The sequence below is a fragment of the Brachyhypopomus gauderio genome, chromosome 5 (assembly GCF_052324685.1).
Source record: "Brachyhypopomus gauderio isolate BG-103 chromosome 5, BGAUD_0.2, whole genome shotgun sequence".
NCBI classification, from domain to species: Eukaryota; Metazoa; Chordata; class Actinopteri; order Gymnotiformes; family Hypopomidae; genus Brachyhypopomus; species Brachyhypopomus gauderio.
In genome coordinates this window covers 2,344,204-2,370,788 of record NC_135215.1, presented here as the reverse complement: position 1 = coordinate 2,370,788, position 26,585 = coordinate 2,344,204, and the positions used below count along the sequence as shown (strand labels likewise).

At 42.7% G+C, this 26,585-nt stretch overlaps 2 protein-coding genes across 9 annotated transcripts in view; one reads left to right on the top strand and one right to left on the bottom strand.

The window, feature by feature from the left end:
- Positions 1-11,666, top strand: part of LOC143514065 (xylosyl- and glucuronyltransferase LARGE1) — a 61,116-nt gene extending 49,450 nt beyond the window's left edge. For 3 of the 6 annotated variants that reach the window (XM_077004840.1, XM_077004841.1, XM_077004839.1), the window contains exons 9-15: positions 1,309-1,434; positions 1,901-2,056; positions 3,715-3,878; positions 7,201-7,479; positions 7,679-7,825; positions 8,391-8,586; positions 9,431-11,658. In XM_077004840.1, coding sequence (XP_076860955.1) covers positions 1,309-1,434; positions 1,901-2,056; positions 3,715-3,878; positions 7,201-7,479; positions 7,679-7,825; positions 8,391-8,586; positions 9,431-9,628 — 1,266 coding nt within the window. In that variant the 3' untranslated portion in view covers positions 9,629-11,658. Of the gene's footprint in view, positions 1-1,308; positions 1,435-1,900; positions 2,057-3,714; positions 3,879-7,200; positions 7,480-7,678; positions 7,826-8,390; positions 8,587-9,430 lie in introns of all 6 variants that reach the window. The other 3 variants (XM_077004843.1, XM_077004842.1, XM_077004838.1) reach the window with 3 other exon arrangements.
- Positions 11,667-11,926: 260 nt separating this feature from the next.
- Positions 11,927-24,897, bottom strand: LOC143514068 (stimulated by retinoic acid gene 8 protein homolog). 3 transcript variants are annotated; one of them, XM_077004845.1, is made up of 9 exons: positions 24,783-24,897; positions 24,066-24,381; positions 17,327-17,402; positions 17,139-17,220; positions 16,787-16,912; positions 16,394-16,661; positions 15,566-15,627; positions 13,764-13,875; positions 11,927-12,179 (listed from the first exon to the last, which is right to left on the bottom strand). In XM_077004845.1, the coding sequence occupies exons 2-9, from the start codon at positions 24,348-24,350 to the stop codon at positions 12,108-12,110; spliced, it is 1,083 nt and encodes a 360-aa protein (XP_076860960.1). In that variant the 5' UTR covers positions 24,351-24,381; positions 24,783-24,897; the 3' UTR covers positions 11,927-12,107. The 3 variants fall into 3 exon arrangements, with proteins under 3 accessions (XP_076860960.1, XP_076860962.1, XP_076860961.1); XM_077004847.1 differs by having other exon boundaries at positions 24,078-24,381; XM_077004846.1 differs by lacking the exon at positions 24,783-24,897 and adding an exon at positions 24,530-24,680.
- Positions 24,898-26,585: the final 1,688 nt, after the last annotated feature.

Sequence of the window (26,585 nt, the reverse complement as noted above, 5' to 3'; positions counted from 1 at the left end):
GATTTAGGAAATTTATTAATTGAACAGGAGACATTTTTTATCAGCCTTGCTCAGGAAGAAAACTCTGATACATTAATACATCACAGTAAGCAACATTAAAACATAGATAATTAAAAACTAGACAGACATGGGTATTTGAAACATAATCAGGCATTTTGTAGCATGTCATAAAAATACAGATACGCATAAAATCCAGTTAACGGAAAATGACTATTTTAATTTCAGTTATTTAAACTACCGGTAGTTTAATTAGCGAGTGAGGGCGGATGAGAGTTGCCATATTTCATATGTATTGCTCCAGCCTCCAAAGTTTTGTGTGTACCACAGTGAACAGGACTGACAGCAGTAAGTTTTCTTTTAAGTACTCCAAAGCTATGACACCAAAGTTTCTTAGCTCGCTTTAATGCAGTTCTTTGTCCTTACTTTCTCCTACAGAAGGAAGGAGTTTGCTTCTATAGCCTTAGGTGTTTGGTTTTCCTCCATCATCCACACTCATGATCAAATCGTTTCATCCCAACCTCAAAGGCCTCCTATATCTCTGTCTTCCTCATTCTTTCACCCTCTTTTGCTCCCTCTTTTTTTTTCCTGAGATGTGTTTCTCTGAAACTAAGCACCTCAGCAGGTTCACATGTTTCGCTGCCTTTGGTTTTAGCACGTTCTGAGGGAACGTTCCTCTTTCTCCAGTTCTTCTACAGCTCCCCGATGGTGTTCTCTCCTTTGTCTCCATTTGCACTGTCACCGTTCCACTTTATATTCTGGTTCCCGCCTATGACGAGACTAACGCTACTCACCTCGAGTCGGCACGAAAATCTTTTTCTAAGTAAAAGGTTGAGACTGGAGAAAACATGTCACGATTTGGTAAATCAAGTGTCAATCAAATTTTTCTCAGCATCAATGGGTTGTGGCTAGCTTAGAGAAGCACTTAGAGAATATATAGAATAACTTAGAGAAGTTATATATGTTTGGAAATCTGATGTCTTTTTCATGTGAACCATGAGAATTTTCTCATGAGAACCATGAGAATTGACGAGAACAGATACGATGCTTTTCTGCTGATGCTCAGTGTAATGTTACTCAGTGGGAAGTTTCGGTTCTGATCTGTTTCTCTCGTGGGGTGTAATTTAGCTTCTGCAGTCAGTTATCTGATCACGATTTAGTTTCTTAATTGGGCAGCATGTAAAAAGTGATAGGGTACTGTACGCTTAAATTGTCTTTTTTTTGTGTGTTGTGAGAAGGGGTCCATAAGAACTCAAGGATCAGTTTGCATCTGATGTAAGGGAATGTAAGATCTGGCGTTGTGCTTTACAGGATATCTTCAACGCTGTGATCAAACAGAACCCATTCCTGGTACACCAGCTGCCTTGCTTCTGGAATGTCCAGCTGTCCGATCACACGCGCTCCGAGAAGTGCTACAGAGACGTCTCCGACCTCAAGGTGAGCGTCAGACAGAGAGGACTTTGTCCGAGCCGCCAAAAGACGTAGAGACCTAATAAAAGGCGAATGCGTATGGGGGAGAGTTTAGTGCCTGGGACAGACATCAGAGAGTGGGACGAGCAGAGAGGCACGTCTCTGGTGCCGTCTGTGTGCTTCCCGTCCTGCTGACTGCGACCATCTGCTCGGAGAGCGGGCGCTTGTTCCGAGCAGCTGAGTGACAGTAGAGAAGTAACTGCCGGGTGCCCCCTGTTCCAGTCCCCAACCGCAACCGCCGTTCTCTTTAGCCGTCTTGGCTCTAGCGCGCTGACCTTTATACGTACGCACACCTGGGCACGGGCGAAAGTTGAAGCGGCCTCATCCCCGCACGACAGCGTGATTGACTGGCTCCCCCAACCACCTCCCTCTGCACACTCTCGGCCCCGGCCGTGTAAACACAGCTCTCAATTTGCCCCTCGGTCTGACACAGGTGATCCACTGGAACTCTCCGAAGAAACTGCGGGTGAAGAACAAACACGTAGAGTTCTTCAGAAACCTTTACCTGACCTTCCTGGAGTACGACGGCAACCTGTTGAGGAGGGAGCTGTTTGGCTGCCCCAGTGAGACCGACCACAACAGTGAGAATGTAGGTACACCACGGTGGGGGTACAGGTGGGGGCAGCATAAATTGAGAGGCATGTTATTATTTTATCATTTTAGTATTGTTTGTTTGGGTATCTGGGATCCAGCTCATATTCAGGTGACCATAAAGAATAAATGAGGTTTTGAGTTCATGGTGCCTCCTGGTTTCCCCCTACTGAGGGTGTAGGGAGGTTGTACAAGCGTCTTCACTCCAGCACCTATAGTTGTGTGTGTGTGAGTGGTTAAAGAAAATCACTCTCCCACCTTCTGTATTTATGGCAAAGGTCAAATGTTTCCATAGGATACAGGGCAACACAAGAAGATGAAGTGTCTTACATTCGCATGTCTGACTCCATCGCCTGTTATTCTCCTGCTCAACCTCCTTCTCCCCCACTCAGCACCGAGGTGACAGATGCCTCTGTGCGTAAGGGACACAGATGGGTCTTTCATATGACTGTGTGTGTGTGTGTGTGTTCACACACACGTATACGCACTGTGTGCGTTCATTCTGGGTCATTCTCTCCCCTCATAGCAAGAACACCAGGTGGTCTTTATAATGAGACACTTTTTTTTGTAAGGCATGTTGAGAAAGAGTGAGTGTGTGTGTGGAAAGATCACAGGAGTGATACAAGCTGCATCGCTGTAGAGGGAACGGGAGCACCACTCCATATTTCACCCGTGTATTCTAATCTTAATCTCCCAGCTCAGAAATACCTGCTGTTCAATTGCACTTCACACACAGGTTTATTAAATGGAGGAGATGAAGAAGAAATCTGTAAACATGTGGTACGCAAAGGAGATGAAAAATCTCGGGCTGTCTGGCCCTATATGCAGATCTGGCTTACCGAATCCGCGTGTTTGAAGAATTCAGTACATCCCCAGGTTCCTTAATTAATCACGTTGTTCTGTTTGACATTTTCAAAGATGGTTTTGGCATAGCTTTTGTTGCACTAATCAATTTAATGGGTTCCTCTTAACTCCGAAAACACGATGTTTGCTCGATTTTTGCTGACGTTGAGGAGCTATTTAAATCACGTTAATGGTACACTTGGACTAATTTAGTTACTGAGCAGTGAGCTGGTGGTGCATCCCACATACATGGCAGTTCCAGCCACACACGTTCCACCTTCACTGACCTCACATCCTTATATGAGGACACTTTTAGTAGATAAATACTTTTAGTAGATAAATACTGTGAAGCTCAGCAGATGATAATTTCCTATGGTGAAGCACCCATTAACAGTAATTCTTAGGAGTGCACCTGGGCAGTGTGTTCCTGGGATTTGTATTTGTAAAGAGAACTGTAGAAGTGTTAAACATCAGGGTACTTTTGCCTCTCTCTCTCTTTCTCTCTCTCCTATGTGCGTTTTTGCGTTCTATATTACTCTGCGTTGACTCTTCATTCTGATGGAAATCGTTGCTTTACGTGCTGTAGAATTTCATTCTCTGGTCTTAGTCTGAAGTCTTAACTTCTAGTAGTCGTAGACAGGAGGAGTGCTATTGCCACGGCTATGTATTCTACTTCTGGAGCTCCAGTGACGGCGTGTAGCTGATTGTTCCTAAAGGTGCAGCTGTCTCCAGAGTCTCCAGAGTCTCCAGAGCGTGGTGCTGTAATGTTCTCCTTCATGCGGTCTCTCTAACGTGTGTCTGATGGTGCGTCAGCTCCAGAAGACTCTGCTGGAGCTCGATGAGGACGACCCGTGTTATGAGTTCCGGCGGGAGCGATTCACCGTTCACCGCACACACCTCTACTTCCTGCATTACGAGTACCAGCCCAGCGCAGACCAGACTGATGTCACGCTGGTGGCCCAGCTCTCTATGGACAGGTATGGAGATGTGGGCTGGAAATCACATAGACATGGACACTGATATATGATAGTCTGAGTAACTCTGGGTCAGTCCAGACCTTCATGACAAAAACAGCAGGCGGTCTTTATAATGAGAGGTACAGAAACCCAACCATTAGTATTGAAGACGTTTAAGATGAAGCTGTCAGGGAGGATTTCTTCATAAACGTGACTTCAGGCAAAGTAGCTTGATTTATGTAGTGCAGTGTCAAACACAATAAGTATAATCATGGGATAAAAAGTAAAAGGGAAATGAATAAAAAAAAACTACAAGATATTAATATTATCACCCAAGAAATATAAATTAAAACTTCTAGATGAAAACTGGATAGGAAAAAAAGATGTCTGACCGTTAAAAAACAGACATCTCTCCTCATCATAATATGTGTCTTCTGAGGGCTAAATTTCCATGCAAATATAAAATTCTCAACTTTTAGTATAATCAAAAGGCTGGCAACCATTAAACATTCAAAATAAACGAAAAAAAAAAATCCAGATTTTCCAAAGGCAGCAAGGTCACTCAACATGTGCAGACCATGTAGCAATTTGTCTATTAATAACAGCACTTCATAGTCGATACAGAATGGAACTGGTAGCTCGTATAGGTTGCTGTGCTGAGTGTGGGTAATGTGTTCAGTCTCTGTAATACAAGTGAGAACTCTGACAGATGCATTTTATACATAGAGAAGCTTATTCAAAGGCTCATTAAAGCAACCAACCAGTAAGACACAGTAGCAGTCCAGCCTTGCGGTAACGAAGGCATAGTGTGGTAAAGCAAACAAGTTCAGCACAGCTCCAGAGCACGTTTGAGTTATTGTATATTTGTACTTGAATCAAGAACACAGTATTTAAATTTGATTGGGCTGACAGCTTTTGATAAAGCTTAAAGGACAGTCTCAGCGCTCTAAAGACGTCCCCAGTTTCTAGTCCCTAATTCACAGAGTGTATCTCTAAGGCTTAAATGCAGAATGTTGCAGACTTTGGCCTCATTGAGGTAGTCGGGTATGATATAAATTGACAGTTTTTTGTTTGTTTGTTTTGTGAAAGCTTGTTAGCGGATACATATGTAGTTGATACATATCTTTATAACATTTTTTGAGTTGGGAAAGAAGCATTCGAATAAACTGCATGTTCTGTGTTTCTGTATTTGCCATCGGTACTTCAGGACTGATCACTCATCTCTCAGTGAGGGGGCAAATAACCACTAATAGCATTTTAACACTTAGTAGTTTAACACAGTGCATGTGATTTGCCGGGTGTGCTGCTCTCATTAAACAAGGTGTTTGGTGTTCCAGCCACATCCTTGAAAGGGAGTGTTTTCTATTCATGTAACCCTCCATGTCTAAAAAAGTATTTCTTCTCCTGAAATAGGACCTGCAAATGCCTTTATTATCGCATCCCCGTGAATAGTGTATTTGTTGAAATCGGCTTATACAAAATTTCATTAGTGTCAGGAGTGTTTTTTTTTTTTAATATCCACTGTGATTTCTGCATCTAATAATGTTCATAATTTTCTACAGACTTAATTAAAGCGGATGCTGTCTGCTTATCAGCATCATCAGATTGCCAATGATCATGTGACACTGTTTTTTCTTATTCTTTGGCCTACTGCTTCATGTTTATTATTTTGAGAATAATGAGAATGTGCTCAGTCTGCCCTGGTCCATATTGATAAGAATGAGGAAGGCAGCTGGAAAAACCCACAACCCTTCACTCTGAAATTGGTATTCACCTCTGTGCACCAGCCCTCAATCACAACCCACCGGCTCATTAGATCCCCAAATGCTGGGACAGGTCAGCTGTAGACCGAGGCGCTGACCGCTGACAGATCTGATTGAGCTGGAATCAGGCAGAAAGGTCAGGTGTCGGGTAATTCCTGCCATCCCTATTTAAAGAAAGCAGAGATAATAGCATTTTGGCTACAAAGGCAAAGAAGGGAAAAAAAGACAGGGAATAGCTTTTTGCTTTCTGTCAAATGGCTGTCCTCTTTGGAAAATGATGAATCAAGTGTTAAGATCAGTTTGCTTGAATCCAGATTTAGTCAGAATGTTAGGTAATGTTTTTCCCCCACCTTCAGTATTTGAATCGACATGTTAAAAAATGATCTTAACATTCAGAAAAGAGCCCATCTATAAAGAAATGTATGCCGATCCCCACTGATGAGGAAACAGTACCAACCTGCATTGACAGAATGCTCTCGAAGGACGTTTGGTGAAAGAATAATCAGCTTGTGTGTGCAGACTGAACCACTTTAATTCAAATCCTGTTTTGTCTGTCTCTTGAACTCATTACCATGAACATTGTGGTAGATTATTGAATTGAATCAATTAATTTTCATCATTTAAAGCCAATTGCAGGGCGCATGTGAACAACGCCCCTCCCCCCTTTTCCATTTAACACTCCACCAGACATGAGTCCTAGACACTGATTGGGCCAATTCTAAATAATCAATCAACCAGGTCTACACTAGTCAGTTAATATTTTTGTAATATTTACAACTTAAGTGCAGCAAATGCTTAACTCTCCAGTTATTAAGACTCTTCTCCAGTTAGCTGTAATTTTAGTAGGTTACTATGCAGTAAATATCTTTGGCTCACTATCACAACCTTGCTAGGGGTGTATGGTTGGGTCTACACTGCTTTCCTCTCACATGCAAATGGACTTGATTGCGTGCCTGTTTCTTAGGCACCTCTGGAAGTAATCCAGACCATAGGACATTGGCATTGATTTCAGATGGCAAAGTGTTAGGACCCACTTGAGATTTACTGTTTATTTCTTTCTTGCAACCTGTGCCAGCAAAGGAATTGATAGAACTATACAAACTGACAGTTACATTTGAGAGTATTGTGACAAGGAACTGATATCGTGCAGAAAGCATGCCCTAATGCCTCACAGAATGGATGCTGTCAGCAATTAAGAGTCAAGTCTGTTCTCTTGTCCATCGGTTTATGATGGTTTGTTGTTACAGATTTGATAAGGTAAGAATGATATTGCCCTTTCCTTACTCCACATAGCAGAAAGGTCAGAGTGGTCAGAAAGGCGAAAACATTTGCTGTTCGTTTGAGTCAACGAATTTTTCCATCTCCTTTTATATGTAAACAGACTCAATGATTGAGGATGTATAACCTTTGTCAAGTAAACCAATTCCAAATGAGACCCCTGATCTCGATGATTAATCCCGAGTGGTCTGACATCAGTAATATGGATGTACATGTCAAATTTTTTCCCACCAGTGTTTGATCATTATGTTATTGAATGGTTGTTAGTACAGTGGGTGTAAGGCACTGTTTGTGTGGTGCAGACTGCAGATGCTGGAGGCCATCTGTAAACACTGGGAGGGCCCCATCAGTCTGGCTCTCTACCTGTCGGACGCAGAAGCCCAGCAGTTCCTGCGCTACGCTCAGGGTTCTGAGGTGCTCATGAGCAGAAGCAACGTGGGATACCACATCGTCTACAAGGAGGGCCAGTTTTACCCCGTCAACCTGCTGCGTAACGTCGCCATGAGGCAGGTCAACACACCCTACATGTTCCTGTCTGACATCGACTTCCTGCCCATGTATGGACTCTACGAGTACCTCAGGTAAGGTCGGCTCCTACAGGATTGGAAAGGGACACAGTAAAACCTCTAAACTGTGGTGATGTCTAAGAGTTCTGAAGCTTCAGAAGTTTTCCAAGTAGAATTTCCAGAAGCTCTGGAGAATGCTGATGCCGTTGTATAGAACAGACTATGGGCACCAGCTGGTATTGAGTACCTGAACCGTACAATGATGGTTCTGCAGGAAGTCGGTGGTCCAGTTGGACATGAGTAACACTAAGAAGGCTCTGGTGGTGCCTGCATTTGAGACACTGCGGTACCGGCTGTCCTACCCCAAATCCAAGGCTGAACTTCTGTCCCAGCTGGACATGGGCACCCTCTTCACTTTCAGGTTTCCAAACAAATCCACACACCATGGTGTCTTACGAACTACCTTTACATAGATTACCAAGAGCTGTTGTTGTTGGCTCGTTCTCCATATGGAAACATTTATATCTACACTACAATGGGATAGTCTATGAACATTTCAGAATATAAAAATGATTGTAAGTTTTATACACAAAACACACACACACACACGCACGCACACACACAGCCTCCAGGTTTTCCAAAATGTTATTTGTACATCTGGTGAATATACAAGATTGCCATGATTACTAAGAATATGTATTGCTGCTTTTTAAAGCACATTATACTTCCTTCTAAATAATTAAACACTCTATGTTTGTTATGAAAGTGCTAAAGAAGATCCAGTATATATTAATAAATACCATATGTCACGTTTTTCCAGTTACACAGAATGCAACTTGTAGTGTGATTCTGATCAGTTTACATTAATGCTAGTGTTTGTGTTTGCTTACCCACACAATCAAATATACAGAAAAATAAATATATTCTTTTAAAATCTATTCATAAAATCTAAAGTCATTAAACAAAATCTATTCAAACTTACTCAGGTACCACGTATGGACAAAAGGCCACGCCCCGACTAACTTTGCAAAATGGCGGACGGCCACGACGCCGTACAGAGTGCAGTGGGAGGCCGACTTTGAGCCCTACGTCATGGTACGGAGGGACAGTCCCGAGTACGACCGCAGGTTTGTGGGATTCGGATGGAACAAGGTGGCCCACATTATGGAGCTGGATGCACAGGTAATGCAGCCGTCATGAACTTTGTCAGCAAAAAGCAGCACCAGAGAGGTCCCCCTTCATCTCAGAAACAAGAATTTTGGCGATTCTCTAGCTGCAAAAATCTATTTGTAACCTCTGGGAGCAAAGTGCTGAATCCGTGGGTAGGAAACTACTTGGCAATTCCACCTCTTCTCATAGGAGGAGAGGTGGAACAGGGGAGAGCAAAAATGGAACTGCCTGAGGATGTCATTTTGTCATTTCCATTACCTTGTTCCATTAAAAGCCCATGCAGCATTGTTTGATTCTGATTAGGATGTGTTCTGAAATGCCCGAGGAACAACCTTATTAAGTCTGGCCAGGTTTGTGCTTATTTTTGGTGAACTATGCAAAAGGCCTTTCAGCTGTAATTACTAGTCAAGTCGCAACTTCCTGTTAAAATCCCTGGCTTTATCGAAACATGATTCTTGAGTTATTCCCATAAGCAGTGTCATTTGTAAAGTCACTTTTTCAGTCCAAAAATGTGACACTTTTCCCCCCATGAACTCCGATATTGCTTCGCCCTTAATTACATAAATTGGATACACATATAAATAGATATTTCTTCTTACAACTACACTAAAATTACTGATGAGACTTTCGATTATGATCCCACTAATGCCAGCTTTCCTCATTAAAATACTCATTAAATACAGACACAAAATGTAAAGACTTTCAAGCAGTGTATCTGGAAAAGGTGCTTAAGATTTAAGCTGACCTGGAGTATGACGGCAGACATTTGATTACAGAGTCTGTACCATCTGTTTGACTCTGTAGATGGTTCTCGTGTGGCATGTCTTGACAGTCATTTTCTGATTCTTGTTCACAGGAGTACGAGTTCGTGGTTCTGCCCAACGCCTTTATGATCCACATGCCCCACGCACCCAGCTTCGACATCACCAAGTTCCGCTCCAATAAACAGTACCGCGTTTGTCTCAAGACGCTCAAAGAGGAGTTTCAGCAGAACATGTCCCGTCGATATGGTTTCGCCGCTCTCAAGTACATGACTGTCGACAACAGCAGCTAGCGAAGCCGCCTCGTCCTTTGCACTATTCGGCCCATGGCTGTCAGACTGGTAGGTGGCATGGTTGGCCCAGACTGGACCTCGTCGGCTAATGTGAAAGTCCCGGGGAGTTCTTCCCCATTCTGACAATCAGGGACCTACCATGACCACAGAGACCGTTTAAGTGCTTTGGAAATAGCAATAGTGCAATGATTCATATGATCTACTGGATGCCATAAGGTGAAAATGTCAGTGGATGAAGGCAGTCCACCAAGCTATCCGGATTTCACCTACTCCATGAAATGGATCTGATCGTTAATCTTTAAGCAGGATAAGCAGGATTTCTGCTATGGTAAGCTATGTATGACTGGGCAACCCAGCAGGCGTCCCTGTAGACTCGGCTGTGCTTTACGGGACTAAACCTACTGATGCCTTGAAGAAAACTGAGTAAAGCCTTGAAGGCAGTTTTGTTTGGTTATCAGGCACCGTTTAGCTGTATGAGCTCTCATCATGAGGAACATGAACAGAGCCCCAATCATTTACCTAGTAAAACTAGGATACGTACTAGTGTGTATGAAAAGAGTTGGTAACGTGTTAACAACATGATATATAGATCTCGTCTTCAGCAAGAAAAAAATGTAAACAGTAACAGCATTACTGTTTAACAGAAGGTCTTTGGTTTTTAAGCACTGGACGCATGAAGAAACCTTGTTTTCAATACGACCCTGTGAGAGATTCTAAAATGTTTCATTCTTAAAAGAATTGGACCTCAGTTTATAGTAACTCGCTCTTAAGGAAGTCAAAAATGTAAAACAAGGCAAATATATACAGAAAGCCCCAAACCATGGTCAAGTCAATTCCAAATATTGACACCTTCCTGTTTTTTTTTAATCAAAATATATTGCATTGAAAATAGTTTTTTCTTCATGAGATTTTAATCAGTCTGTTTTTGCCATTATCGGTAATGTGATTCCATTTCCTGCAGATGTATAAGCAAGTTAACAAAAATGCACTAACTCTGAAGGAGTCAACAAGACTGCACAAACGTGTGTGTGTGTGTGTGTGTATGGTGGGTAGGGTGTGGCAGTCAGAAGGGGCTAAATACTCACGGCAGCATTTGAAACGCAAGACAAGTCAGTATGTGATGTGCAGTGTGGCTGAGAGTTAACACCTCTTCCACATCACCGTCCCCACCCTGCTTCAAGTCTGTATCTCACGCTGCACCACGGGGGATGGAGCCGAGACGTGAGGTTACTTACGGTCATTTACGCTGTGTTCCGAAAAGAACTTCCAGACTGAACAAGAATAATGGGATAAACCCTAATAAATAAAGAGCAAACCCAAACTAGCACTGCCTTATTGAGGGTAAAATCAAGGCTAACCCCCTCTTTGTATCCCAGCACAAAAGGATGATTTGATGAGGGATCATCATGGCATCTGAATTTGTACCTGTTGAGTGTTATTGGCAACGTAAGCTCAAGGGCTTGAATTTTTTTTTTTCTGAACTGTACATTAAAAACAAAACCATCCACATTTAGATGACGGGGATGAGCATGGCTGCTGAAATTTTTAAAGATGTCTATTTCAGTTTTGCTGCGTGAAGACAGGGTTGGTGTGTGTGTGCGCGTGTGTTTTTCAAACTGCTTTGTACATGAACGATGGTGACTAGATGTGTGTGCGCAGGATAGCACTGACAGATTTTCTGCAACCTGAATAAAAACTAAAAAAATAAAAGTGCTGAGAAAAAGAAAGAAAAAAAAACGTAATTTTCTTTTGCTTTGGCTCTTGAGGGGAGCAATGTGCCATCTGAACAAGTGTCTCCCACCACTGGCCCAAGGCAGTGCTCCTTGATACTTCAGAATATCTCAAGAGTGCTGGATACCCATAAAGAATAAAATACGAAGGAATGATGGACTGACACAAGCCGTTGACGTTGTTTTTGGATGTGCACGGTGTGGTATTTAAGAGGTGCAATCACGGTGGTGCAGCGTCCAGGCTGCCCATAACTGGTTCTGATTGCGGTGCAGGTGATCAGACTGGCACGTCGTCCGTCCTCTGGAAGCAGCTAGCAGGATGGGGGAGGAGGCTCTCTGACACACTGGAACACAATACGCAGCTCCAGTGCTCCTGTTACCACGTGTGAGGTTTATTTACGGAGGCGGTATTAGTGAGTAAGGCAATCTCCACGCGCAGTCAGCCACCGTGTTTCATGTACATGGCAGACAGCGGTGTAAAAGCTGATCAACGAGGCACCCCACCGAGAAACCAAAGACAAGGTTAATAATAAAGTAATATTAAAGTAAGAATTTACTTTACTACTGGTCCATCTTGCATGAAATAATTTATTTAAAACGTTTAAATATCAGAACATGACCAATTGCAACAGCACTGTAATTAAACAATCTAGGTTTGAACAAAATATTTTGAAAGAAGAACAAAGATGTCAACCTTCTGAAAATGCTGAAAGTTAAAGAGCAAAAAATTAAAAATTAAAAATTGAAAACTAAAAGTCTTCATCAAAGCTTTCTGAACACATCAGGAAAAGCTCTTCGCTGTCAGCACTTAGGTAGCAATCCTGAAACATCGAGGCAAGAGACAAATTTTCCATTAAATATGGGTAACCAATAAGCTATATACACTTATATATGACATGAGAAGAGGCAGGGCCTGAATCTGAAACTTCATTACTGTGCTAGAAAACCTTTACATTGGCCCATGCTGTAATTATTAATTCTACATTTTGTTTCTCTCACATTGGAGCTCCAGTGTGTACTGTTAAAAGAGTCCATTTTAGTTCTCACGCACTCAGTGTGCCTCTTTTCTTCATGCTATGATTTGAACCAGTGTTTCCATTAGTTCCTCAGTCCACAGAGGAAATGGTAAGTACTTCTTTCTTATTGAACATGCCATGATTAAATATGATTAAATATTTTTCTGCCCTGCAACGTGCCATAACCTCTCCCCTGCATCAATAACAGCAGGTAATATTAATAGCACAAAAACAAACAGCCTCAAGACACATGCTATTCATCTTTAAGAGAGCCAGTAATGATTCTACATTACACAGGCAGTATTGAGGTACCTTCAGTAACCCCCCCCACCCCACCCCGATTTGTGTTTACTTACAGCATGTTAATTTCAACGACTGCTACATATCACACTGGGTCATAACTGAAGCCAAAATGAACAGCAAGTTCTGCAAGTAATATACACGTTTGCATGCCTAGGTGGAAATAAATGAGGCGTCTTTATCAATCGGTATATTGAAATCTCACACTCAGTCTTTTCTGAAGGTCTCAAATGCTGCATAAGGTTATATCTGAGAGGCATTGCAGGTGTTTGTCATTTATAGCTCAGCTATCGTGTAATAAAATCATTTGTTTACAGTTGCAAGTCTGGAGCCAAAACAAATCTGCCTAGCATGTAAACAGAGCATACAGAGTTGGCCCATGCTTTAATACATCAAAAAACATATTGAACCTGAAATCTTTTGCATCACTACACCCCTAGTGTTGTCGAATGTTTCGCTGTCTACAGCTAATCGCTTGGAATAGCATAAATGTGGTTTTACCTCATCTATTAGCAACAACTCAAGACACTGCAACTGTGACATCACTAACGTCCCCTGAAATTCTGCTTGATAAGTCGTCCGCATTACATTGTCTCGCCATTCTGGGAGGTGTCGGTCATTCTAGTTTTATCTTTTCATAGTGCTCTCGACTTTTTATTTTTGTTTATGCCTTCTGACTTCAAAGACAGACATCAAAAGCACAAGCTGTCAGTTTGCTGCAGTTAAAAAAAAGAGTCACTGTTTCGTTCACTGAGGATCTGTGATGAAATGCTAACTTTTATAATACTAAAATTCAGGCTTATTTGAACTTTTTATATTTATGCTACCTTGTACTGGTTCTTGTGTTCACCTTAATGAAATTTTTACTCACAAATACCGTAAAGAATCATGTTGACTATGCTGTGAACCAACTAGCAGATGTAAACAGTATTCAGGGATGAAAACCGTATTCTGCGGGAGCACAAGCACTTAGACAACACTGAGAAATGAACAGAGGCACAGTTAACAAACCAGTAAAAGCAGGCAGATGTAGCTGAGCATGTACCCCCATTGTAAAACATGTCCTCTTTATAAACCAGCACCTCCTACCTGACTGGGCTCCTCATCCTGAGACGTATGGCTCCTGACAAAGCCCTCGATGTCCTTACAGATCTCCCTCAGCCTGTGGTAGTCTTCATGCCGTAACGGCTGCAGTGCGGCCCTGTGGCACGGAGCACGTGTGTTCAACATCCAAGCTGACCTTAAACCTTATCAACGCACTAGTCACCGTACACGCCAGCAGTGAATGAAGGGAGGACCCGGTCCATTTCAACCCTCCATTTAAAGTCTCTGCTAGAAAGAGCGCGACTCCAATGACTTTAATGCATCATACATTCACAATAAGATTTCAGAGCACTGACAAATTAAGTTACACACAGTGGTTGTGCGTGTGATTTTAAACTCTAAAATAGTGCACGGCTGCCAAGACGCATGGACTGAATATAGTACAATGTACACATCCTTCTGGCCTATTATGAGAAGTCATGAACCATTTTAATTGTAAGTTATTTGATGCACATACTTCCCTTTAAAGGACTGATGAGTATTTCTCATGCCATTCTGCGTTAGTGCATAACGGAGTGTATTACAGTGGACATGTATCCACAGGTCAGCATTAACTATGTTTTAACATCAGGTAGTACGCATTTATATACGAATCCACAATCTTTTATGTCTACGTATGTCTCCCGTTGTGGTTATGGTCGTAAAACGGCTTGTCTCTCTTGAATGTTTCCTGCTGGGACACGTGTCCATGCCTGTCTCACGCATGACCGTCTCGGTGTCGTCGGAGCCCGTTGCTGTTCACGTGCACTTTAGACGCAGCCTGGCGCGCGCGAGCGCGAGCGAGAGAGCTTGCTGCATGTCCTACGGGGAGCATCAGGCCGCTGCCGACTGTGACTGATTGCTTCAGCCAGGACGCAGAAAACATCCTGGATTAGACAGCTACGTGAGGAGACTGTTCTCCCTCCGAGGATCCACTCATCTCCTCGCTTCTGTCATCCCCCCCCCCTCCTCCTCCTCCTCCTCCTCCTCCTGCTCCCTCCAGAGCTGCTACTCCTGCAGTCTTCTCCACTGGAGCCAGAGAACATTCCTAAGTACCCCCCCTTTCAATCGCTATTACTTGAGCTTTCCATTCTGCGGCCCTAAACGCTCTCTTCAACACCGTCCACATAGGGCTCCCGAGGCTTTTTAATCAGACCTGGTTAAACGGATGATGTTACCACTGCTATTAATGGCGATTCGCCTATTATCACATCTAATTTTACTGCCACGGAAGTTGGACGAGAAGGAAGAATAGGTGAGCTTCCTCGGTGGTCATCTAGAGAGCGCACACCCGCCTCGGCTGACAGCTGTATGCGTTCTGGATATGAAGGCGGTTGTTTTACTGTGACTGGAGTGTGAAGCACACCCTTACAGACACGACTGACTTGCACAGGCAGGAGGACCACAGATGAATTGAGAAGAGTTTTGCTCCAGTGGTATATTAGACTGGATAAGACTGCGCTGCCGGCTTCCTTGCTGTTTGTTTTCTGGGTTCCGTTGCTCCCATTGTGACAAGTGCACAGAATTTACAGTTATAGAGAGACGGATCCTGTAAGTCATTATAGCTAAACGGGCTTACGGGAATACATACCCTGTATTAAACCATTAGATGTATTAGGTGCAAAACTATTCTGACCATGGGAATGTCACAGGAAATAGTTACCACTGCACATTTGCCAAATTTGGACAATCAGAAAAAAAGAAACATTAATAAATGGATTGTGTGTTTCGTTAAAAAACGAATAATAATACTATTATTTAATAGCTTAATTAAATTAAAGCCGTGTGTGGCAAACTTGAAACGGTACCTGTTTGCAGTAGTGGCATCCATGTCTCTCTGAACCACATCACAGGCGTCCTGGAGCAGATCCTGCCAATGAGGTATGAATATTCCATCACATTTTCAGTTATTTCAGAACTCATGTGCCATAGCAGTAAAGGGCGTAATCTCCACACAGCTGGTGACGAGGTTAAGCTGCCTCTGTAGTGGCTACACTGTTAAAGACGTCTTTTGTGTTTTGAGAAGTGAACAATTTCCTGCCGTGACGTTATCTGAGCGTGACGGCGACTCGTGGACAGGAGCCGGCCGCGATAAGGCCGCGCCGTCCGTTTTAAACGGCTCGTCCGCTCCGGCCTCGGCTCCCCGGGCGAGCGGGCCGCGATGGCGCCGGTCTCCCCGCGGCGAGGAGAGCCCGGGGCTTCTGCCCGGAGACCTTTCGTCCGTTTGCAGGCAGGAAGAGGGATTAAGCGATGGCATCTGTCCTAAGAGAAGCCCATGTGGCAGAGATCGCTGAAAATCACGTCTCATCTGGAGCGCACCCTTGTGTTGTTGTGTGATAAAGGATCTCGCCTCGAGGTGCTCCAGACAGTGATAAACAGCTTTCATATGGGATGGGGCCCTGGAGAAAGGATCCTGCTTGTGTAGCGGTGGCTCTGCTGTGCACACATTACGAAATTTAATGCGGCTAAAGGAAATCTGGGCTCCTGGGGTAAAGAAGAATATCGGCTGAGGGGAAAGAGTTCTGCTGGTGAAAGCTGGAAGAGGAAGCTATTCTGGTAACTAAGCGTGAAAAATTGGGAACGGTAAAGAAATGACTGATGATTGAAAAACAAAAATGTGCAGGGTCACCACTCACCGTCTCAAAAGCAGACGTTCCCGGCGCGTTTGAACCGATGAGCTGGGAAAGGTCGAGGGGGTTAAAGGGGGGTTCGCCGGCCGGCTTTGCCCCCGAGACGGAGCCCTTGTCCTGCGTGTGCCGCTGGACCGCTGTCCTTTGTTCAGGAGGAAGGATGTTCCACAGGCCTGAGATTGCCTGCGAGACCACAGGCAGACCTGTCTGGTACGGGGCGAGGACGCCTCTGTAGAGCAGGAGTTCAAGAGTCCGCCTGTAGAAACAGAGATAGCTGCACAAACGAGAGAGGGAGTTACTGGAGTCAAGAACATACACAGTTCTCTGGGTTTATTCTCACCACAAAATCAGTCAGGTAGTGTTCAGGATCTTCATCAAAGTTAATGTTGAAGAACCCACCTCTCAAACTCCTGGAGGTTGGGGACAGAGGAATCCGACTGCGGTGATGCATTCACTTCTTCATTCTCAGGGTCTTCCTCGCTGTCGTCTGAACCCTCGTCCACATCAGGTACATAAGCTTTAAAGCTGGGGAAAGCGTGTTAGCAACAACAGGACTGACCACCATAGTAAAAATACAATGAAGCCCTTATTGCAGGATCAAAATATATGGATGAAGAATATTTTTGCTATGCAAATTAATAGTTTATAGTCTAAATGTGCACAATAGATTTCAAATCATCTACAGTAATAGATAATGTAAAAAAAAAAAGTATTTGCTGCCATCTAGTGGTTGTTATAATGGAGAATTTACAAGCATTTTGAATACAGCTTCCTATACTCTTCCCGGACATCTTCCAAAGTCTTGGGTCCTTCATTATCATTCAGGAAAATGTCTAGGAAAATCAAAAGTTTAGTCATGATAAATAGCACAGTTTATATCAGTTAAAATATATGTTGCACAGTCCAAATGTGTTTGTGTGCGTATTACATGAACAGTACCCTTCGCTGCAAGTAGTTTGCTGAGGTAAGCCTCCTTCTCTAGTAGAAATCCCTTGGCGTGATCAAGGATCTTCCACTGCATAAACCATCATGAACAACCATATTTTAGTATAACTCACAGCAGACAATCTGGTTATCAAGACCATAGAAATACTGAGCATACATTAAATGACTCTTGACTGTCTCTCATATCTAAAGACAATGTGTAATTAATCGCAGAGTTTTTACAGAGTATTTGCTAAACTGATTGCTTTTGAGATTATTTTCCACCATGCTCCTGCTGGAAATTTGCAAAAAGGGGAAACTTTTGAACAACATTGAGCAGAAGAAACTTTTGGACAGAGCTGCTGCCTTGTGTGCACAGTGGATTATTCTGAAACATCAACTCTGCGTCTCATCTCCAGAGAGATTCCTGGACCTGATTAACTTACTTCCTGATTAAGGACTGTGGAGAGTTCACCTTTCAGCTGTTGATAATGTCCATGTGACTATTTGCATGGGACAAGACTAAAAGCTAATTAAGTTATATCAAATACAGTTGATTAATATTAAATACAGTTGATTTTGTCATCAGTATGAGAAAAAGCTCAATTTAGATGGCTATTATGACCATCTTACACCAAAGACTGAAATCATGGGAGTGTGCCACAACTATCAAAACCTTTGTGATTTTATTCAGACATAGAACGTTTGTCCACAACAGTGGAATCACTTAAAGTCAATTGTTGCAATGCTGACATCAGCAATAATGTCTGTACAACTAGTTAACATTACATAGATACAAAAATTATGAGACCACGCCAAAATTTCATCTCTGCATATATTGCAGCCATTTGACTCTCGTGTCTGTTGAATTCCAACACCTTACTCTACTTGATAGAGTACTGATTAGGGGACGACCTAAGCTAAGTCTAATTTAACGATTAATGTGAATGACTCATGGAGAACTTTCCAACACACACGAAGGCTGCGATTGAAAATTGGCGGCATTCTACAAAACATTGATTTCCAAATTCTTCCTAAGTTAAATCAATACCACTGTGTTTAAAAATGAATCTTTTCTTTTGATTATTTGAGTTCTACAAAAACTGCATCTTTTTATGTGTTGCTATATGCAAACAAATGCTTTATATGGCTATTTTTTATTTGGAATTTGGGAAAAAACATCAGTTTTTCTTTTCTTTCCTGAACTAGCACCTCCTTGGTTGAGGTAGTCTCCGAGTTTAATGACTTTGTCCTTGGACTCTGTTAAGTTCAAAAGTTCTTGATTGGTCCTACAGTTCACTGCTGTTGGCTGTAATCACTCGCTCAAGGTGTGATTTCCATTTGGCCCAAGGTTAGAATGGTGGGATGGGCACAGCTCTTGCAGGACTATTACATTGGGACATTTCCCCTTAGGATGAGTACATTTGTAGCAGTTAGGAAGACTTTCTGCAGTCTTCCAGTAGTCTAGAGGCTGCATCAGGCTTGTCTAATTATTTTCAACATTTTATCTCAAATCTTCCTCATTTAATGTTACAGCATCTTTCATGTTTCTCAGTTCCTGGTTGCCCTACAGATCTCAGACACCATCACTACCGCAGGCACCACAATACCAGTAAACACATCTACCCCCAAAGGTCATCAGTCTCTGTACACTTTGTTCCAGACAGTCTGGAATTGCTGATCGGCTATCCAGAAAGTTGCCTTACCCTCGGCTTTAGCATTCTTCCACTCACTTCTCTTCCTGGCTCTGACAGACCCGGATCATCCCTAAGAACTCGGTGACTGGCTGCGCTCTGCCTTTATGTTTACCCGTTCTCTCCAGCAGTTTTGCCATTGCCTCAAAAGTAGTGTTTCGCCTCACTCTCCTTCTCTGCTCCTGTCCCTCATGTTGAGTTTCATGCTGCTATGGAGTCTTTCCTCACTAAACTTCACATCATGCTGCAACATTTAGTCCATCCCTCCCTCTACCTTTGCTTCTACTATCTTGTCTATCCTTCCTCTCCCTGACTCTCTTTCTTTCTTTTCTCACCCCTGGATACAGCTACTGATACTTTCCTCTCTACACTCTGTCAATTAACCTTCTCTGCCCTCTCGTCCAGACCTCCGAGAGCTACCCCACCTGCATTGCAAACTGTTGAGATGGTGGAGGAAATCTCAACTAGATTCAGACCTTCACTCTCCCATACCAATCTCTTCTTTCAAAGTTTGCACCCCAAATAAGTTGTACAAAACCATCCTACTACAAAGGGAAAATAGAATTATCGGCATCTGATCCACAAAAACCATTTTCTCTCCTCAACCCTCAGCTGTCACCTTCATCGATGATGCTTGCAAGAATCTTCCGGTCCTTTTCTTGTTTCCATCCTCCCACATTATCCTCTCCCCAATATACAACACACCATTCTTCTTCTCAATACACAGACAAGATCCTTCAACCTCGGACACACAACTACCTGCCTTCTGGATCGAAGGTTCCCCACGGTCTCCACACATTCTGCTACCATCAATGATAACTCATTATGGTCTGGTGATTAGGTCACTGGTCTTGTGACCGGAGGGTCGTGGGTTCAATTTCCAGCTAGGCTGTGATTGAAATGCTGTTGAGCAAGGCATTTAACTCCAACGGAAGCCAAGGCTAGGGACACCCACCAGTCTGGACACCCTAGCTTCCAGTTCCCTAGTGTTCACGTGTGCTTGTTTGCACTGCGTGGATGAGTTAAATGTGGTGGACAAATTCCAGTGTGTGAAATCTGAACCCTTGTCAGCTGACTAATGCAACTACAGACCTGTATTAAGCCTCTCTCTGGAAAATTCTTGTATGAGCAGAACCTTGTCTTTTTTTGTTTTGCCTTTTTCTCATCCAGAACCAGCTCCAGGATCCCCACCAGTGTGGCTTCAAGCTGGAGCAATCCACATAACATCAACTGCCATCATAGCAGTGACTGAGAAGCTTCATGCTGTCAGAACAGCCAAAACGTTATATGACCTGATTCCTGTGGATCTTCCTGCAGTCTCGGATACAGTAAACCACAATATGCTCTCTGTTTTCTCCTACCTCAAAATCACTGCCTCCGCATGGAAATGGCTCCAGTCTTATCGGGTATCATGGGACAGGATCCACATCCACTCCACGCAGACTTCCCACCGGTATCCCTCAGGGCGTAGTGCCTCTTCTCTTTACGCTTGCTTTCTTGATCTTCTTGTGGTTTCTCCTACCACTACTATTCTGATTTTTTTTTTCTTCCCAGTTACTGGCACCCAGTTTCCAGTCATATCTCAGCATTCCTGCATCACTGGATGGCAGCTCACCACTTGAAGCTCAACTCCAACTAAACCGAGCTTCTGTACATCCCATGAACTCTGGATTTTTACGATTTGCTTCAAGAACTCCCTTGTCACTCTGTCTGAAAATGCTTGCAGCCCTGGTACAAATTTGGGTGGCAGATTATCACTCTATTCATGTTTCAATCCTGGCCCAGTAATGCAGTCTTTTTCCTCTGAAACTTGGGAAATATTTGAGCTTTTCTCGTTTGGGAAGCAACCCAGGTGCTTTTTTTCAGTCTCTTCATTTCAATGCTTGACTACTGCAACTTGCTATTTACTGGCCATCAGGCCCTTATTACTGCTTTCACAGCATCATGGCTGATTCCATCTTCCAAAGTTAACTTGTACTCCACAGCAGTAGCTGTTTGATGTTTGCCTACAAAGTTTAGAATAGACCATCCATTACCTTCATGAAGGCAATTATCAAATCCCAATCTGTTTAAATTATCACTAACTTACTGAAATCTGAATTGCAGTATTTCTACTTCCCAGGAATTGGCACTTATTGTTTTGCCATTGTGTTTTCTTTCAAGGTATGAACACTGACTACTGTATCTATCAGTATTTATTTGTACTAGCTAGTTCAATGGGGATCAGACCTCCTGACTGACGTGTGCCTGGACCATAAAAAACCACAATGATGTCTCTTGATTACTGTGTCCCTGATAAAAGAAAGCCTCGCTTGCTGAGGAATGCTCAAACACATACCACATTGGCGTTTTCCTGAGTGTTATTCAGACCCTCCAGAAAGTCGCGATGTTGCGATTTGCAACTTCAACGCAACTTCAAGCAAACCCCGCGAATTCAGGGCGGTGTTGCAACTTCAGCCAATCACCGCAACTTTCCCGCAAATTTGACCAATCACTGATGTCGTATTGATGTGACGTCGACAAACTCCCGCCTTACTTCCGTATATACGTTCAAGAGGAGCAGACTGAAAGCAGCATGAGCGACGAAAATAACGGCAAGAAGATCGGGAAAAGTAGTATCCCAATACACTACATGAAAGCGGGGATAAACTGTCCAGATCCGACCCGCGAATTGATTATCTATGGCCCCCTGGATGATATTTAATTACTATTAGAACCGGCCCGCAGGCCACAGCCGCCCGATGGTGTTTTGCACGCACAAACACTACATTCCCCACAATGCAACGGTAGCCCGCGAAGTCACTGCAGTGCACGCAAGTGGCGAGGGTCTGAGATAAAGTTTATAAGTTTAAACTTTAAACTGAGATAAAGTTTATTTATCTCTGATCCATATCTATGAGTTACTAGTTCGCTCTGGCGCCAACCACTGGCGATCGATCTCGATATAATACTTAATTTGTGTCCATTTTACAGGCCGCCCGGTAACAACTTACGTTCGCTAACCCCGCCCCCCCGTCAACAATTAATGTTCGCCACCCCCTCCAGATTCAAATCTCACTTCAAGCGATCTTGAAAAGTTGGCAACCCTGAATAAATAGGTAAATAGATAATTAAAATGCACTACTAAATAGAGGAAACCATACAACATTTACTCCCTATTGTAATGTACTCACAAAAAAGCAAAAACACACCGCAACTTCCATCGCAATTTTTTTGAAAAACACCCGCAACATCAAACATTTTAGCCCGCAACAATCACAAAAAAGGCCCGCGAAATCCTGGTGGGACTGGTTATTAGTGTTTGTTTAGTTTTTTATCAGAATATAAGATTCTGATTATGAACTAGATTTGCATTTTCTGGAGGACATGCAGTGTTTGAAAAGAGATGCAAGTCTGTGTGTGTAGTGGGTTTGACAGAGATGTGTGTGAGAGAGATGTATGTATGTATGTTTATGTGTGTGTGTGTGTGATGTATGTATGTTTACGTCTGTGTGGAGTAAGTATGGGAGAGATGTACAGTATGTGTGTGTGTGTGTGTGTGTATGTGTGTGTCCGTGTGAGTGTGGAGTGAGTATGGGATAGATGTACAGTATGTGTGTATGTGTGTGTGTGTGTGTGGAGTGAGTATGGGAGAGATGTACAGTGTGTGTGTGTGTGTGTGTGTGTGTGTGTGTGTGTGTGTGTGTGTGTGTGTGTGTGTGTGTGATGTATGTATGTTTACGTCTGTGCGGAGTGAGTATGGGAGAGATGTACAGTGTGTGTGTGTGTGTGTGTGTGTGTGTGTGATGTATGTATGTTTACGTCTGTGTGGAGTAAGTATGGGAAAGATGTACAGTATGTGTGTGTGTGTGTGTGTGGAGTGAGTATGGGAGAGATGTACAGTGTGTGTGTGTGTGTGTGTGTGTGTGTGTGTATGTGTGTGTGCGTGTGTGTGTGTGTGTGATGTATGTATGTTTACGTCTGTGTGGAGTAAGTATGGGAGAGATATACAGTATGTGTGTGTGTGTGTGCATGGACGTAATTTTGATTTCAAAAGTGGGGGGGACATGGATTCGTCGCTATTTAAATATTTGGTTTTAACCGTAAAAACTGGGGGGAACCAATACCGTTTTTTGAAAAAGTGGGGGGGACATGTCCCCCCCGTCCCCCCCCCCCAAAATTACGTCCGTGTGTGTGTGTGTGTGTGTGGAGTGAGTATGGGAGAGATGTACAGTGTGTGTGTGTGTGTGTGTGTGTGATGTATGTATGTTTACGTCTGTGTGGAGTGAGTATGGGAGAGATGTACAGTATGTGTGTGTGTGTGGAGTGAGTATGGGAGAGATGTACAGTATGTGTGTGTGTGTGTGGAGTGAGTATGGGAGAGATGTACAGTATGTGTGTGTGTGTGTGTGGAGTGAGTATGGGAGAGATGTACAGTATGTGTGTGTGTGTGTGTGTGTGTGTGTGTGTGTGTGTGTGTGTGTGTGTGTGTGTGTGTGTTGGGGGGGGGGGGGGGGGGGGTGATTTACACCGATCGAAAAAAACGGTTGTAGTTCGGGACGTATCGCTTAACCGAAGATTGTGAGAGAGAACCCTTGCTGATGATTTTGGTGTAATTGTGTGTGGTTCGACCCAAAAATTACAAGTTAAAAACAGAGAAAAATCTCAACAAAGTTGATTCTGATATTTATATGGGGGCCAATGGGCCACTTTTCTGTGTCTAGTGCCAAACAAATGCTTATAACTCTAAAACTAATTGATCACTTGATGAGATATTTCGGCCTGCCAGAAAGGACAAGTTTCTCTGCCATTTAAAAGTTAGAGCACACACTCTAACTGGCAGTTATAATGTTAAATTTGGAACATTCTGCTATTCATTTCTATGGGGCTTTAAAAAAAATTTTAACTTCAATTTATTAAAATCTATAACTCTAATCGACTCCAAAAATGGATCGCACACTTGCACACCTGTCAGAGCAGAGTTTGAAACGCAGTTTGAACGGAGTCTGTACGTTAATGAGGAATAACAAAATATAATAATTAAATTTAACTTATGTTTAGATTGTGGATAGAGACTTAACTGTTTCGCTAACCTTAGCAGGAGTCCTTTGAGTTGAAGGACACACAACAGTTTTGAGGGACTCGAACAGACCCGCTAACGTCTCTCGGTGGAGGGCCTGTCCCGTTAACGTCTCTCGGTGGAGAGCCTGTCCCGTTAACGTCTCTCGGTGGAGGGCCTGTCCCGTTAACGTCTCTCGGTGGAGAGCCTGTCCCGTTAACGTCTCTCGGTGGCGGGCCTGTCCCGCTCTTCTCCGCCTCTTACGGTGCTTAGTCAAACCCTTCTTCTTTCCCCGACCCGAGAACATACCTTCTGCCCTGATGAAAAGCGAATTTGGCCTGTTGGCCAACAACAAGAGACATTATGAACCAACACAACAGTACATTTAATGAATTTCCTAATAACGTCAACTACAATTATATGTCCACAGGTCGCTAGTTACGTTAGCTACATTAACCGTCAGCAAACACAACTAACGGTCATTACCTACTGAATAAGAAAGCGTTTCTTTGTGATAATGTGAATAGTCACGATAAAAGTTTCTGAGAAATGTTGGTGAGCTAGTTGTGTTTCTGATAATCTAACGGGTGTGACCGTCAGTAACCAAACACTAATGAAATAGATGAAGAGATATGAGTGGACGCCAAAACCAAGGAATTAACAATAAATAAGTGTACTTGTCTTCCACGTTTTCACTTAAGACTCTCTTACATTAAATCTGAATTTTTAATATAGTTACCTGTCGAATGTAACAGTCAAATGTGATATTCGGCGTTAGCAGGCTAGCTAGCTAAATATCTTATAACTATATGAGAACTGTTATAAGCATCTCTTGACAGCAGAGTGTGCTGTTGGGTTTTGGTCGTTTTAATTAATTTACACTTGTATTAAGCCCACGTAATTCTAATAAACACATAGTATATATAAAATAATAAAATTATGCTTGGACAAACATTCAGGCCATTCATACTACTTCTTGGAAGGACACCATTTTACTGCATTTACTGCTTGTAACCTTTTTGGTCTGTTGGGGTAAGATTCTTACAGCTTTGCAAACTATTCATGAGTGATTTATTTCAGGTTGTTCAGAGATCTTCGATGAGATTTCTTGGGAACTTGTGGATTAAGATCTGGACCTTTTGTTGTTGTGTTTTTGTTGTTCAACCAGTCCTGTGTAGCTTTGGTCTTGTGACTGACATCATTGTCCTGCTGAACATTGAACAGTATTTGTAAAACGATTTAAGACATGTTATAAATAAGTTTTGGCCATGTACATTTCTGTATTTCCTCATTAAATGTACAAACGTGTGAGTCCACCGGTCATGCCCAACAGGCCGCTGTCCTGGAATCAGCACATTTTCAGGTGTCAATCTAAATACACTGATACATTAATCACATCATTCAACTACTGCTTTGTCTGGCATTTTAACACATTTTGATTCAATTACAAAATGAAATAAACATCCACATTATTGATTTTTGCAAAGCTACACTTTTTCTACTGGGGTTACACTGTCTGTTGTATATATTTGGTTAGTGTAGGATTTATTTTATTTTATTGCCTCTAACCTTTTGTTGTTTGTGTCCATATACTGGAAAGGCTCCACCCCTGAGTATCTCTGCATTTCTTTTCAACACAACCTTCCTTCAGTTTGCCCTGCAAAGGCACCCCGTGTTTGGTGAAGGAAAGCCTCCCACCAACATGAATGCTGACACCCCATATACTTCACTGATGGAGTTGTGTTTGTAGAAGAATGGGCCGTGGTCAGAAACCTCCTTATTTGTCACATCTGACCACAAAACCTTAGCCCACATGTTATCTGTGGCCAAGGCCACAAATTTTAATGTGATCTTGCAAACTCCAGATGTGCTTTGATAAATTATCCGTTCAGTAAAGGACTCTTTCATTCATGCTCCAGAGCAGGCCTGCTGGACTCTCAGTCTGTCACTGGTGCACCTTCACTCCAGCCACAGAGCTCTGTAGCGCTTTGAAAAAGATTGATGCCCCGTGGCGTCTCGCTCAAGTTCCATCCTGAGTTTTGAGGCACTAGGCAGAGGCAGGCTGGTAAATTCAGCTCTTCCATTTCTTCACTATTAACCCAAATCTTGTACATGTCTATACTTTTACCTTTAATTCTCATGTAATGCTCTTTGATGATCATTTTCAAAGCTTACCTTAAGATTCACATTTTGGCCAACTAAATTAATATTTTTCCCTCACAAGGTGAACTTGTGATTCACAGGTAGACACCAACTGTAAGACAATTTTGTCCTTTTGCAATATCTTTAATGTATGTAAACATGGAGCTTTCAAAACAGTATTTCTCATTTCGTAGTTTTTGTTACAGAATATTTTCAGAATATAATGTATAATGTTTTTAAATTATAATCCACACACGTATAAGGATTTTTATTGTGGGGGGGGCTTAATACTTTTGCAGGTCAATGTATAATCTTACTTCAGACCTCTTCATTACAGTAAAAATTAAAACCGTGACTTTTTATTTTTTTACTGACCGGAAAAATATAATGTGCTGCAATT

Coding starts and splice junctions, on each gene's coding strand:
- LOC143514068 (XM_077004845.1), bottom strand. CDS start 24,350: ATGTTCTCGGGTCGGGGAAAGAAGAAGGGTTTGACTAAGCACCGTAAG. Junction 15,628..16,393: donor GAACGTCTGCTTTTGAGACG/GTGAGTGGTGAC, acceptor CCTCATTGGCAG/GATCTGCTCCAGGACGCCTG. Junction 13,876..15,565: donor GATGCCACTACTGCAAACAG/GTACCGTTTCAA, acceptor TCCGTGCCACAG/GGCCGCACTGCAGCCGTTAC.